The sequence below is a fragment of the Uloborus diversus genome, chromosome 9, assembly GCF_026930045.1.
Source record: "Uloborus diversus isolate 005 chromosome 9, Udiv.v.3.1, whole genome shotgun sequence".
Classification (NCBI taxonomy): Eukaryota; Metazoa; Arthropoda; class Arachnida; order Araneae; family Uloboridae; genus Uloborus; species Uloborus diversus.
Window position 1 is genome coordinate 67330025 of NC_072739.1, and position 16322 is coordinate 67346346.

The 16322-nt window shown below is 34.2% G+C and overlaps 1 protein-coding gene across 1 annotated transcript in view; it reads right to left on the bottom strand.

Annotated features, from left to right (window-relative positions):
- Nucleotides 1–404: 404 nt before the first annotated feature.
- LOC129229833 (pyruvate dehydrogenase phosphatase regulatory subunit, mitochondrial-like) overlaps nucleotides 405–16322 on the bottom strand; it is a gene marked incomplete at its 5' end in the record, with an annotated part of 96666 nt that continues 80748 nt past the window's right edge. The window contains 1 exon segment of the mRNA XM_054864207.1: nucleotides 405–1563. Within this exon segment, the coding sequence (XP_054720182.1) occupies nucleotides 1126–1563 (438 nt within the window). The 3' untranslated portion in view covers nucleotides 405–1125.

The window sequence follows — 16322 nt, forward strand, 5'->3', positions numbered from 1 at the left end:
CGAAAAACACCCTCAGAACTGAATAGTTAATTTTCTATAAATCCGCCGGACCTGTGTACCTCGTAGTAGTTCATTGCAGTTTGACCAGTTTTGATATTTCGTGTGAGTATGTAGTAGTGAAATTTTATACATATTGTGTTTGCCATCTTTGTTTTTCTTTTTTGCTCTTTAACCTTGAAGTTGACGTTATAATTAAATAGTTGTCCGCTAAATGTTCCTCTGTTTTGTCAAAGTGCCAGTGTTACAATTTCTACACAAAAGAATATACAAAGATCAGTTCAATTGGTTTTGTTGCCTTGCAATATTTAGAAAGCGTTAAAGAAGTTAAATGTCTGGTAAGAATTTTTGAATTTAGAAACTTACTTTGACGCAAAACATTAATCGTGATACAAAATTAAGCAGAATCTAATTCAAATATAAATACAGTTGAACTCTGTTAATATGAAATGTCAAAAATCCATGAAATTGTTCGTATTAATCGTTATTCGTTACAACCGTGAATGATTGATACAGTAAACAAATGAAGAAATGCTTACATATATTAAAAATTTTACTACTAATACACACATTGTAGTTTAACTGTTATACATTTTTTTAAAAAATCACTTCTTTCTTAAAGATGAATGTGTTTGGAAAATATTGAAAAGGAAGCTGATAATCGACAATCTCGGAATAGGTTGTAATCCACAAGGGAAAATGAAGTTTTATCTTCGAGTAAATTGAAATATGTCCAAAGGTAAGCAAATGTACGGGCTTTATTCTCTATGCAAAATATTTAATATTTTCTTCTCGATACACAATGGGGTTTTCTACCTAACAAAATGATGAATAATTTCTAACGAAGAAAATTACAGTATTCAACCGCGAACATCTTAAGGAAAGAGGTCAGAAATTTTTGTTTGTCTTAGCTGAGATTTTCAATTTAATGTACGTATTATACGTGAAATTATTAATGTAATTAGATAGAGAACCGAACTTAACGAATAAAATGTTCTTTTTATAGCCGTGATATATTAAACGTGATTGTATTAAGAGAGTTTAACTGTACATTTCATTTTCATAAATTTATTCAAAACTAAACTTAACAATAACTCAAACAAACAATATATACAAGATGAAATCAAATTAAGTCTTTACAGGAGATTGTGGAGACGTTGTTGCCATTCTAGCTTTAGGAGTATACCTGTTGCTGGTGCCATTCATGCTCACAATTGGTATTTGAGGAGCATGCAAACTTGCTTTAGCAGGATAGCGTTTTCCAGCAATATCAATTTCAAAATTTGCATCATTTGTAATGTAATCTGAGGTGACAACAAGTGGTTCTCCAGTTTTTTGATCATAATTGTGTACAAAACCTAAACAAACAACACAATTCAAAGTGAAACCAAATCCTGACGATGTTGTTTTGCCCACATAATGCCCATTTCGATAAATAGGTTCACGACCCCAAGTCCATATGTCACTCTCAGGATTGTGGTTTTCTAGTTGGAAATGAATGAGGCGTCGTCTCAGTCCTTGTTCCAGTTGCTTTTGAAGAGCAAGCTTGCCAAGAAAATATTCTTTCTGTTAAGAAGGAGAAAACAGTTTTGTTCATTAATGATACAACTTTTAATACTATGTTTCATTGATCTATACTCCTGTTTGTGAAAATTGCAACACCATGAAGAAAGCATCATAGTTGAATGAAATTTAATACACAGTTGAATGGTAATTGTACAAATGAATGATTACATTTTCAAATCAAACAAACAATAAAAAGAGATAGAAATTAGTATCTTGTGTGGCCACCACGCGCCGCAATAAGAGCTGCTACACGACTCGGCATGAAGTGAAACGAATTTTGAATATCTGCCTGCGGAAGAGTATTCCATATTGTTTGTATGCGCAACCAAAGTTCGTCTGTCGAAGCAACAGGACGAGGATCACAAGAGAGCCGCCACCCAACAAAATCCCACACATGTTCAATCTCTGACATATCCCGGGAATATGCAGGCCAAGGAAAAAGCTATACCTGCTGCGAATCAAGGTAGGATTTGACAGTTCTGGCGACATGTGGACGGGCATTATCTTGCTGGAATACAGCCCCTGGCAATCCTTGCAGGAAAGGAATAGCTTGGGGATGTAAAACTTGGTTTCTGTATCAGGTACTGCTCAAATTGCTGGTCCTCAGGAAAAGGACCAACGGATGTGGAATGGTCGGGTCGGGAGAAATGAAGCAATGGAAACTGAATTTCAATTTAAATAACATTTTATTTAAAACATATGTATAAGCATAAATAGGAAAAACAAACATTTAACATTTATAAAATCAAATCCCCATAAACAAATTAAATTTTTACCCCCAACATACATCAACAAGAAATATCACATTATTCGTTTTCTCTAAATTTCAGTTCTAAAACGTCCTTAATAAAATAACCCTAAACACAATGCCACATTGTTGGTACTGTCCCAGAAAAAACTATTGGAAAAGTTCATACCCTTGGAAGTCCACACATAAGCAGTTGGCCACAAAACATGAAGGTCACATCCATCAATAGGATGAACTGTTGAGTTGAAAAAAAACACGTCCACTCGTGGACGACAGACCATCCTCTGTCAATGGTCACTGCATTTCAGGCACACCCATGCCACAGTAGAGGACTCCTCACCATATGCGGCACAGGAAATTATTTACCTGGTTTCTACGCCAAACAGGAGAACATTCAGTAGTAGAGGACACACAGTCTATTAGAGGTCACCTCACCCTAATAGGGGGACACGCAGTCGAAGAGATGCCTCACCCCACACTGAACCCGTACGGTCCGACCAGCTCAGAACCTAGAATGAGCAGCTTCGAATCCTCCGGTCCTGTTAAGCCTAATTCTCAATACATCAACTCTTTCTTTCTAAATTTTAATTTTTACAAAACCGCCTTCCAAACATAGGGTACTGTTTTAGAATTCTTCCTGCACTTCTAGCAGGCAAAACAAATTTTATTTTCACATTTCTTTAATAAACTTCCACGTCCCCTACGTGAACAAATCAACTAGAGCTCACATCAAAACAAACCGTCTGCAGAACGGAAGCAAATCATAAGAGATCGATTGATTGATTCTTTCTATTTAAATCATCTCTATTACCCCGATGCAATGACATGATGTCATCAAAATTTGCCTCTGTTGCATCTCAAAGCAACTCAACACAGTTACTATTTTAACTATTGCTATTTCGAAATTATCTTCTTCACTGCTTTCAGCAGAAAGATCCTCAACTCTTGAGGCCTGACGTCACGTCCGCCGAAGGGCGAAACACGTGATTGACTTGTTGGGTGTTTAGTCACTTGGGGATTTCTATACTTTCGCCGGATATTTACGTCTTTTAAGACCGGGATTCTATTTTTCTCGGATAGGTTCGAATTTACAGGAAAATTTTAAACAATTTAAAATACATTCTAGCTCTTTACGAATCTCTCCAAGAACCAAAAAATGGCTTTTACCAACACAAATTGCCCACAATTCGTAGCAATTGTGATCGTCCATGATATGCTATGGCACCCCAGACCATAACTCCGGGTGTTCGTCCACTGTGGCGTTCGATAAAACACCTCGGAATGCGCCGTTCACTGGCATAGCGCTTGACACGAATTCGGCCATCATGGCGCCACAAATTGAAGAGGGATTCGTCAGAAAAGACGACCTGCTGACAATCAGCACACCAGCTCCTATGCACATTGGCCCATTGTAGCCGCAGGCGGCGATGGTTTTGTGTGAGAGGAATCCTGTATAAAGTGTTGGGCTTAAAAGCCTTTATTCAGTATCTTGGAGCGCTTTTAATTTAATTACAAATGTTAAAGTATTTTTTTGAAACTTACCTCCGATATGTTTTTGCCACTCCGAGTCCTGTGTCCCAGCGGCGGATAACTGAAATTGATTCGGGCATGATCGTGCAACCTCGGAATCATCCTATGACGTAACACCCGATGGTTGAGATGTTTTTGGCTACTTTGAGCCGAAAGAACGAATAAAAAGATTGTTAAATCACTCAATCAGAAATAGTTGAGATGTATATCTCCAATGCAAAGTAGGGTATGTCATGGGATGACGTATCGCGGTCATGGAACGTATAAATAGATTGATCGAAATATTTTCAGTGCTTGCTCGCTTGATTACTTGTGTTTACTCTCCATTGGCATCTTGCCACTTTTGTTGACCAATCAGGGATTGATCTTTAATGGTTTGGCAACCATGCTTGGTTGTCGTTGATGAAAGTTGCGGCGTGCTCGAGCCGTTGTTGAAGCAACGTTTTTGATTTCAAGCAGGGCTTGAAATAAGTTTTACTCAGTGTTAATTGTTATTTAAAATGTTTTAAATTACTCCTTTTGGTGGAGTAAAATGTCACCATTGCTGAAGGTGTTTGCGGTAAATTACCAAAAGATGTAGCTCATTGCAACTAGTCCTAATTCTTAAACTTGGCCTGTACCTGGATCGACTTACCGGTGCTCCTATGGTTGAATGGAACTGTCTTCAGTTTGAAATCATCGATGTCCTATAGAGTGACGTTCCTGATTGGATTTCCTTGTTGTTCCAACAAAATTTCCAGAAGTTTCCGGTGATCTTCCAGTGTGTGCACAAGTTGGTGTTCCGGTATATGAGAAAGTTCTTCTCGAACCAAGAAAGCCTATTTGGCCGGTGAATGATGGAACAGTTTGATGAATCTACAATTCTGTTACGCTTTGCTCAAAATTCTTCAGCAATGTAAACATGCGCATTTAGCGCAGGGAGGTGACATTTGATAAACACTAAGTTTAAACTAAGTACAATGTTATTATTTAATTATATGTATCTCATCATTTACAAACTAAAGCTATTTAATTGTAAACTTACTATGCATGTTAGCGTTGTTCACGTTGTAATATCCTTTTCGCTTTGACAAGCGATTCTTCCCGCGTACTTCAACTTCAGATAAAAACGTAAACAATGAGTGAATCTGTTTTCGCTTCCCGGCGAATTGAAGGTCAGATGACGTCACTCGTTCTCACGCATTCTAGAAGCTTTTTGCACACGTCTTTTCCGCACGTGTCGAACTTGAGATGACGCGTTATGCTAATTGGGAAAGCAGTATTTATACGCTCGTGTGATATGACTCTTTCTCTTTTTCACTTCTCGCATCTACGATAGATGTTTTAGTTTGTCAACTTGCAGTTTGCAGTTGGGGTTTTCGGCTCTTGGCTTTTCAGCCATCGAGATAGCCATTCACAGTTTTTGGAATGGATTAATAGGAAGTTAGTTTTCTGATCGGTAGTTAGATGTGATCTAATAGATTCTACTAGAACTCGCCGAACTTAGTGTTCGTGATGCATTATTGAAATGTTAGTATTAGAGATCTATGAATAGAGATCATGAAAACCTCTTCAATGGAATATTTGGTAATACTTAATAGAATTAGTAAATAGATATAATAGGTCTACAAAGTTCATGATTATACTTTAATTTTGCGTATGGCTTTGAGTTATTGATTCTTCAAGTTACTTTATTATTTTCTCATTTTATCTTTTACAATTGTTAATTGTTTAATAAATCGTTGATATTTTTAAAGAATGACTTTTCGTCACTTAATATAAGATTCTTCATGCAGCAGAAGATAAATTTCTATTTAATAGTTTGATTACTCCAATCGCGTATTACACTTTGCTAATTTAATAGCTTTGAATTATCATTATTCTTTGCAAAACTTGGGCTATTCTCTTTCCTGCTTTATGCTGGAGAATTATAGCCCATCAATGGTTATGGTAGCCCAGATTATAGAGTTAGTCAAATACGAGATGAAATATAATGCTGTTATCTGAAGTCAGATTATCGGAAATTTAATTCATTTTTCAAGTGTCAAGATTTAAAAGAAGATTAGGAAGAATTTTTTGCAAGATAATTGAACTTTTTGTACAGGTTTATTCAAGATTTGATGAATTTTTCCAAATTTGAACTTTTTTTTTCAAGAGATTACCTTTCTTCAAGATTTCTATGATAGTTAGTGACGGGGGGAACCGTTCACTAATTTACAAAATGAATCGATGGATCCAAGAGTCGACATCTTTGACTATTTTAGTTAAAATTTAAGAAAAATTTGAAATTTTTTTGAAAATGGCAGGTTCTACTTACACCATAGAAAAGTTGAATAGCAACAACTACACCGAATGGGCGGTAAATGTCAAATTCCTACTTATGGAAAAAGATTGCTGGGATATTGTCATTGGTTCCGAAGAACTTCCCGTAATTTCAAAAGACTCTGACGTCACTAAGCGAGATATCAAAGATTTTCACTACCGCAAGAGACTTGCCCTATCGTTAATTTTTCTTAACATCGAACAAGAATTTAAAAAGATAATTGAAAATATAGAAGAACCTACCTTATATTGGCGAAAGCTCAAAGATCACTTCTTCCTGGAAAACCGCTGCATTCAGTTGCAACTGTACGCAGAGTTAAATAATTGCAAAATAGATTTGGGAGAAAAATTAAACCTATACGCAGCCCGCTTAAGACGCATTTACGAGAAGATAAAAATTGTACACAAAGATTTCCCTGAAGATTTTCTAATTTTTCAATTGTTACAAAACTTACCTATAGAATTTGACCATATAATACAATCGATATTAATCAGACCAGATGCTACTTTTAAATTTGAAGAAATTATAGTTGATCTAATAGTAGAAGAAGGACGTCTAGCACTTCGTGAAAATTTAAATACTAAATCAGAAATCGCTTATGTTGAAACCAGAAAGAGGTTGTGTTACTATTGTAAGCAGCCTGGACACTTCAAAAGAGATTGTCCACGACTATATCGGAATTCTTCAGCCCAGAACAGGAAAGGTCAAGGATCCCAGGACAGAACCAATAGAAGAGGGCGGAGCCCATATAGGAGGAAACAACATTTTTCAAGGGAGAGGAATCGTTCACCTTCAAGCACCCGATGTGAGTACAAGAACTTTTTTATTTGTGAAGCTAACTTAAACCATGTAGAGGAAAAGCCCTCTGTATGGCTTTTTGATACTGCTGCCAGTGATCATTTTTCTGGAAACAGAGACTGGTTTAGAACTTTTACACCTTTAAAAAATAGCAAAATGGCTGTTGCCATCAAAAATCAGACCTTCCCGATTGTAGGGAAAGGAGATATTAAAGTAAGATTTGGAAAAAGGTCTGTAGTTCTAAAAGATGTTCTGTATTCCCCGCAATTAAGGCGGAATTTGTTATCTGGTACAAAATTCGACAAAGGAGGAGCTAAATTTAAAGGGGGGAATGGTTTTGTGGAAGTTTCTGACAAAGAAGGTCTAATTTTAAAAGCAAAACTTAAGAATGGTGTATATATTGTAAATTCTAAAAAGTCAAATCAAATTCCTTTAAATTCTAGTCATTTTAATTCTGAATCTAGTCATGTTGAAGATTTAGAAACTTGGCATAAGCGCTTGGCGCATGTCAATATTGATAGTATTAAGAAAACTAGTAAATTGCAGGGAGCAAGGGGTTTACCAAAGTTTAAAAATTCTAAAATTCAGTGTGACTGTAAAATTGGTAAATTTAAAAGAGTCAGTTTCAAGTCATTGACTGAAAAACGTAGTAAATACCCATTAGAGCTTTTACATGCTGATGTATGGGGCCCTTGCAATGTACCTGGTAAAAATGGTGAAAAATTTTACTTATCTATCATTGATGACTTTTCTCGACGCGCATTTTTGTATCCCATTAAATCAAAGGGTCAGGTCGCAGAAATTTTCAAAAAGCATATTACTAGAGCTGAAAGATTTTTATATAAGAAAGTAAAAGCTATTAGGACAGATAATGGTAGGGAATTTGTTAATCATAATTTGGATAATTTTTGTGAAAAGCTTGGTATTAAACATGAACTTACTAATTATTACACGCCAGAACAAAATGGTTCTGCGGAGAATTATAACAGAATTGTCGCTGATTGTACCCGTGTCTTGTTAATAGAAAGTGGTTTGCCAAAAGAATTCTGGCCAGATGCAATGTTGTATTTTGCATACACTTGGAACAGGGTTTGTCACTCCAATCAAGACAAAACTCCATTTGAACTATATGGCAGTAATAAACCATCTGTAAAACATCTTAAGCCTTTCGGCACAATTTCATTCGTGGGTACTCCACGACAACGTAGAAACAAATTGGATGCTAAAGCCCAAAAAGGTATTATGATTGGGTATGCGTTTAGTACCAAAGGTTATCGTATCTGGATACCTGATACTAACGCGGTAATTGAATCCATTAATGTTTCTTTTAAAGAAGGTCATTTTTACAAAGACCATTTTCATTCTAAGTTGGAAAATAATACTTTATCATGGCCTCTAACCTCTCGTCCACTCGATAGTGATACAGATGTAGAAACTGAGGAGGAGCAGAGTCAATCTGACGTTGACGCGCCAGAAATCTCTAACAGAGAATCTAACATTCATAGTGATTCAGATTCAAATAGTGATTCAAATACTGAGGGGGATACGTCAGACGATGACAAGTCCAGGATCATGAGGAATCCAACATGGGTCCGAAAAATTGTTCCAAGACCCGATGGGTCAAGAAATGACATATATTATTTTGAAAAGGGTCAATCTAAAAGGTTAAGATCTGTTCATGATGTAAGAAAATATTGTGATAAATTAAATCTTGTTTTTGAACCATCCTTATTTAATTTTCAAGGGAAAGATACCTTTCAGGGGGAAATTGCAAGCCATAATTCTAGTTCAAGTATAACAGAATCTTGACTAGAAAATGATATTAAAATTCCACGCACTTATAAACAGACTCTTAAGTCAACAGAGCGGGAAAAATGGCATGATGCAATGAAGTCTGAGATCCAATGTATGCATGATAGAAATGTTTGGACTTTGGCCAAATTACCAGCAAATACCACTCCAGTTGGTAGTCGCTGGGTTTATACACTTAAGAAAAACGAACAGGGGGATATTATAAGATTCAAAACACGGCTTTGTGCTCAGGGTTTTGCTCAAATTAAAAGATTAAATTTTGAAGATACCTTTTCCCCAGTAGTTCAATTTGGTATAATTCGGTTTTTCTTTACATTATTAATAGTATGTTTAAAATGGTCAAATGTTCAATGTGATGTAAAAAATGCCTATCTGTATGCCCCAATTGACGAACAAATATATATGTGTCAACCCCCAGGTTTTGTTGAAAAAGGAAAGGAAAATTTATATTGCAAATTAAATAAGGCAATTTATGGATTACATCAAAGTGGACGTCTGTGGTACAATGAAATTTTCAATGTTTTGTCAAAATTAGGATTTAACAAATTTTCATGTTGCAATTGTGTATTTTATAATTCTAGTGTAATTTTGCTATTATATGTTGATGACATCGTTATTTTTTGTAAAAAGGACTGTGATATTAAAAATTGTTTAAAATTATTAAGTAAACATTTTGACTTAAAAGTATTGGGTAAGACGAGAAAACTACTAGGTGTAGAATTTGAAGAAGGCAAAAATGGCTTTCATCTACATCAAACTAATTATATTGAAGAAGTATGTAAAAGATTTAGTAAATATAATTTTTCTATCTCGTCATTACCAATTAGTAAAGGTTGTGTCTACTCAACTAAAGATTGTCCGAAAAATGACGATGAAATCAAAGAAATGAGTAAATTACCATATAGAAATCTATTAGGATGTTTAAGTTTTATTGCAAATCAAACTAGACCGGATATATCTTATGCAATTAACATTTTCAGTCAATTTCAAAGCAATCCCGGTATTACCCATTGGAACGGATTATTAAGATTACTTGGTTATGTTTATAATACAAAGAATTTAAAATTGAAATTAAATTGTAACAAAATCCAAATCATTGCTTATACTGATGCAGATTTCGCTTCAAATAGAGATGACCGAACATCCGTTGGAGGTCAACTTATCTTGCTTGATAATTCGCCCATAGAATGGCGCACTTTTAATGAAAAATGTGTAAGTCTTTCAACTATGGAGGCAGAATTTGTCGCAATGACTGAAACTGTCAAAGAATTGATATGGTTTGATAGGATTTTGAATGAATGTATTGAAACTAAAACTAAAATCTAAAGTAAAATCCTCGCTATTTGTTGATAATCAAGCTGCTATTCAATTTGTAAAATCATCAGTTGAAAATCACAGAAGTAAACACATCGATGTTAAATTGTTTTTCATTAGAGATTTAATATATAAAGATGTTTTTAACATTAAATATGTCAGAAGTAAAGATAATTTATCGGACATATTTACAAAACCAATGACTCGCATTGAATTGTCTAAATTTATTGAAATTTTTTTTACAAATCATAAATGTATAACTTAACGCATTGTTTTCACGTATTTAAGAAGTCAAAACATAATTTTTTTTCTTTCAATGTGTTTATACAACTAAAAATTTATAAGTGCTTATACATCTTGTGCTGATTTGAACAGTTACTTGTTGTATGTTGTAACTATTTTCAGATTGAGTGTGTATCTATGGAAGGACTGTATTTTCTTAGGACATTTCACAGGACTGTCTACCCAATTTTTCAATCAATGATGGATAATGAAGAAAATTTTTTTTCTACAATTCTTGTGAAAATTTGAAGTTCGATGGGTTACTGTATTTATTCCCAATGAAAAATACTTTTCGTGTTTCTAATTTCTACTAATATTGTTGTAAAGGAATTCATATGTAAAGCTTGAAGCCATATGAATTTATTTTTAATTTATTGAATTTATATTGAATTTGTAAGATAATGAGATGGGGGGACATTGATAAACACTAAGTTTATCCTAAGTACAATGTTATTATTTAATTATATGTATCTCATCATTTACAAACTAAAGCTATTTAATTGTAAACTTACTATGCATGTTAGCGTTGTTCGCGTTGTAATATCCTTTTCGCTTTGACAAGCGATTCTTCCCGCGTACTTCAACTTCAGATAAAAACGTAAACAATGAGTGAATCTGTTTTCGCTTCCCGGCGAATTGAAGGTCAGATGACGTCACTCGTTCTCACGCATTCTAGAAGCTTTTTGCACACGTCTTTTCCGCACGTGTCGAACTTGAGATGACGCGTTATGCTAATTGGGAAAGCAGTATTTATACGCTCGTGTGATATGACTCTTTCTCTTTTTCACTTCTCGCATCTACGATAGATGTTTTAGTTTGTCAACTTGCAGTTTGCAGTTGGGGTTTTCGGCTCTTGGCTTTTCAGCCATCGAGATAGCCATTCACAGTTTTTGGAATGGATTAATAGGAAGTTAGTTTTCTGATCGGTAGTTAGATGTGATCTAATAGATTCTACTAGAACTCGCCGAACTTAGTGTTCGTGATGCATTATTGAAATGTTAGTATTAGAGATCTATGAATAGAGATCATGAAAACCTCTTCAATGGAATATTTGGTAATACTTAATAGAATTAGTAAATAGATATAATAGGTCTACAAAGTTCATGATTATACTTTAATTTTGCGTATGGCTTTGAGTTATTGATTCTTCAAGTTACTTTATTATTTTCTCATTTTATCTTTTACAATTGTTAATTGTTTAATAAATCGTTGATATTTTTAAAGAATGACTTTTCGTCACTTAATATAAGATTCTTCATGCAGCAGAAGATAAATTTCTATTTAATAGTTTGATTACTCCAATCGCGTATTACACTTTGCTAATTTAATAGCTTTGAATTATCATTATTCTTTGCAAAACTTGGGCTATTCTCTTTCCTGCTTTATGCTGGAGAATTATAGCCCATCAATGGTTATGGTAGCCCAGATTATAGAGTTAGTCAAATACGAGATGAAATATAATGCTGTTATCTGAAGTCAGATTATCGGAAATTTAATTCATTTTTCAAGTGTCAAGATTTAAAAGAAGATTAGGAAGAATTTTTTGCAAGATAATTGAACTTTTTGTACAGGTTTATTCAAGATTTGATGAATTTTTCCAAATTTGAACTTTTTTTTTTCAAGAGATTACCTTTCTTCAAGATTTCTATGATAGTTAGTGACGGGGGGAACCGTTCACTAATTTACAAAATGAATCGATGGATCCAAGAGTCGACATCTTTGACTATTTTAGTTAAAATTTAAGAAAAATTTGAAATTTTTTTGAAAATGGCAGGTCCTACTTACACCATAGAAAAGTTGAATAGCAACAACTACACCGAATGGGCGGTAAATGTCAAATTCCTACTTATGGAAAAAGATTGCTGGGATATTGTCATTGGTTCCGAAGAACTTCCCGTAATTTCAAAAGACTCTGACGTCACTAAGCGAGATATCAAAGATTTTCACTACCGCAAGAGACTTGCCCTATCGTTAATTTTTCTTAACATCGAACAAGAATTTAAAAAGACAATTGAAAATATAGAAGAACCTACCTTATCTTGGCGAAAGCTCAAAGATCACTTCTTCCTGGAAAACCGCTGCATTCAGTTGCAACTGTACGCAGAGTTAAATAATTGCAAAATAGATTTGGGAGAAAAATTAAACCTATACGCAGCCCGCTTAAGACGCATTTACGAGAAGATAAAAATTGTACACAAAGATTTCCCTGAAGATTTTCTAATTTTTCAATTGTTACAAAACTTACCTATAGAATTTGACCATATAATACAATCGATATTAATCAGACCAGATGCTACTTTTAAATTTGAAGAAATTATAGTTGATCTAATAGTAGAAGAAGGACGTCTAGCACTTCGTGAAAATTTAAATACTAAATCAGAAATCGCTTATGTTGAAACCAGAAAGAGGTTGTGTTACTATTGTAAGCAGCCTGGACACTTCAAAAGAGATTGTCCACGACTATATCGGAATTCTTCAGCCCAGAACAGGAAAGGTCAAGGATCCCAGGACAGAACCAATAGAAGAGGGCGGAGCCCATATAGGAGGAAACAACATTTTTCAAGGGAGAGGAATCGTTCACCTTCAAGCACCCGATGTGAGTACAAGAACTTTTTTATTTGTGAAGCTAACTTAAACCATGTAGAGGAAAAGCCCTCTGTATGGCTTTTTGATACTGCTGCCAGTGATCATTTTTCTGGAAACAGAGACTGGTTTAGAACTTTTACACCTTTAAAAAATAGCAAAATGGCTGTTGCCATCAAAAATCAGACCTTCCCGATTGTAGGGAAAGGAGATATTAAAGTAAGATTTGGAAAAAGGTCTGTAGTTCTAAAAGATGTTCTGTATTCCCCGCAATTAAGGCGGAATTTGTTATCTGGTACAAAATTCGACAAAGGAGGAGCTAAATTTAAAGGGGGGAATGGTTTTGTGGAAGTTTCTGACAAAGAAGGTCTAATTTTAAAAGCAAAACTTAAGAATGGTGTATATATTGTAAATTCTAAAAAGTCAAATCAAATTCCTTTAAATTCTAGTCATTTTAATTCTGAATCTAGTCGTGTTGAAGATTTAGAAACTTGGCATAAGCGCTTGGCGCATGTCAATATTGATAGTATTAAGAAAACTAGTAAATTGCAGGGAGCAAGGGGTTTACCAAAGTTTAAAAATTCTAAAATTCAGTGTGACTGTAAAATTGGTAAATTTAAAAGAGTCAGTTTCAAGTCGTTGACTGAAAAACGTAGTAAATACCCATTAGAGCTTTTACATGCTGATGTATGGGGCCCTTGCAATGTACCTGGTAAAAATGGTGAAAAATTTTACTTATCTATCATTGATGACTTTTCTCGACGCGCATTTTTGTATCCCATTAAATCAAAGGGTCAGGTCGCAGAAATTTTCAAAAAGCATATTACTAGAGCTGAAAGATTTTTATATAAGAAAGTAAAAGCTATTAGGACAGATAATGGTAGGGAATTTGTTAATCATAATTTGGATAATTTTTGTGAAAAGCTTGGTATTAAACATGAACTTACTAATTATTACACGCCAGAACAAAATGGTTCTGCGGAGAATTATAACAGAATTGTCGCTGATTGTACCCGTGTCTTGTTAATAGAAAGTGGTTTGCCAAAAGAATTCTGGCCAGATGCAATGTTGTATTTTGCATACACTTGGAACAGGGTTTGTCACTCCAATCAAGACAAAACTCCATTTGAACTATATGGCAGTAATAAACCATCTGTAAAACATCTTAAGCCTTTCGGCACAATTTCATTCGTGGGTACTCCACGACAACGTAGAAACAAATTGGATGCTAAAGCCCAAAAAGGTATTATGATTGGGTATGCGTTTAGTACCAAAGGTTATCGTATCTGGATACCTGATACTAACGCGGTAATTGAATCCATTAATGTTTCTTTTAAAGAAGGTCATTTTTACAAAGACCATTTTCATTCTAAGTTGGATAATAATACTTTATCATGGCCTCTAACCTCTCGTCCACTCGATAGTGATACAGATGTAGAAACTGAGGAGGAGCAGAGTCAATCTGACGTTGACGCGCCAGAAATCTCTAACAGAGAATCTAACATTCATAGTGATTCAGATTCAAATAGTGATTCAAATACTGAGGGGGACACGTCAGACGATGACAAGTCCAGGATCATGAGGAATCCAACATGGGTCCGAAAAATTGTTCCACGACCCGATGGGTCAAGAAATGACATATATTATTTTGAAAAGGGTCAATCTAAAAGGTTAAGATCTGCTCATGATGTAAGAAAATATTGTGATAAATTAAATCTTGTTTTTGAACCATCCTTATTTAATTTTCAAGGGAAAGATACCTTTCAGGGGGAAATTGCAAGCCATAATTCTAGTTCAAGTATAACAGAATCTTGACTAGAAAATGATATTAAAATTCCACGCACTTATAAACAGACTCTTACGTCAACAGAGCGGGAAAAATGGCATGATGCAATGAAGTCTGAGATCCAATGTATGCATGATAGAAATGTTTGGACTTTGGCCAAATTACCAGCAAATACCACTCCAGTTGGTAGTCGCTGGGTTTATACACTTAAGAAAAACGAACAGGGGGATATTATAAGATTCAAAACACGGCTTTGTGCTCAGGGTTTTGCTCAAATTAAAGGATTAAATTTTGAAGATACCTTTTCCCCAGTAGTTCAATTTGGTATAATTCGGTTTTTCTTTACATTATTAATAGTATGTTTAAAATGGTCAAATGTTCAATGTGATGTAAAAAATGCCTATCTGTATGCCCCAATTGACGAACAAATATATATGTGTCAACCCCCAGGTTTTGTTGAAAAAGGAAAGGAAAATTTATATTGCAAATTAAATAAGGCAATTTATGGATTACATCAAAGTGGACGTCTGTGGTACAATGAAATTTTCAATGTTTTGTCAAAATTAGGATTTAACAAATTTTCATGTTGCAATTGTGTATTTTATAATTCTAGTGTAATTTTGCTATTATATGTTGATGACATCGTTATTTTTTGTAAAAAGGACTGTGATATTAAAAATTGTTTAAAATTATTAAGTAAACATTTTGACTTAAAAGTATTGGGTAAGACGAGAAAACTACTAGGTGTAGAATTTGAAGAAGGCAAAAATGGCTTTCATCTACATCAAACTAATTATATTGAAGAAGTATGTAAAAGATTTAGTAAATATAATTTTTCTATGTCGTCATTACCAATTAGTAAAGGTTGTGTCTACTCAACTAAAGATTGTCCGAAAAATGACGATGAAATCAAAGAAATGAGTAAATTACCATATAGAAATCTATTAGGATGTTTAAGTTTTATTGCAAATCAAACAAGACCGGATATATCTTATGCAATTAACATTTTCAGTCAATTTCAAAGCAATCCCGGTATTACCCATTGGAACGGATTATTAAGATTACTTGGTTATGTTTATAATACAAAGAATTTAAAATTGAAATTAAATTGTAACAAAATCCAAATCATTGCTTATACTGATGCAGATTTCGCTTCAAATAGAGATGACCGAACATCCGTTGGAGGTCAACTTATCTTGCTTGATAATTCGCCCATAGAATGGCGCACTTTTAAAGAAAAATGTGTAAGTCTTTCAACTATGGAGGCAGAATTTGTCGCAATGACTGAAACTGTCAAAGAATTGATATGGTTTGATAGGATTTTGAATGAATGTATTGAAACTAAAACTGTAAAATCTAAAGTAAAATCCTCGCTATTTGTTGATAATCAAGCTGCTATTCAATTTGTAAAATCATCAGTTGAAAATCACAGAAGTAAACACATCGATGTTAAATTGTTTTTCATTAGAGATTTAATATATAAAGATGTTTTTAACATTAAATATGTCAGAAGTAAAGATAATTTATCGGACATATTTACAAAACCAATGACTCGCATTGAATTGTCTAAATTTATTGAAATTTTTTTTACAAATCATAAATGT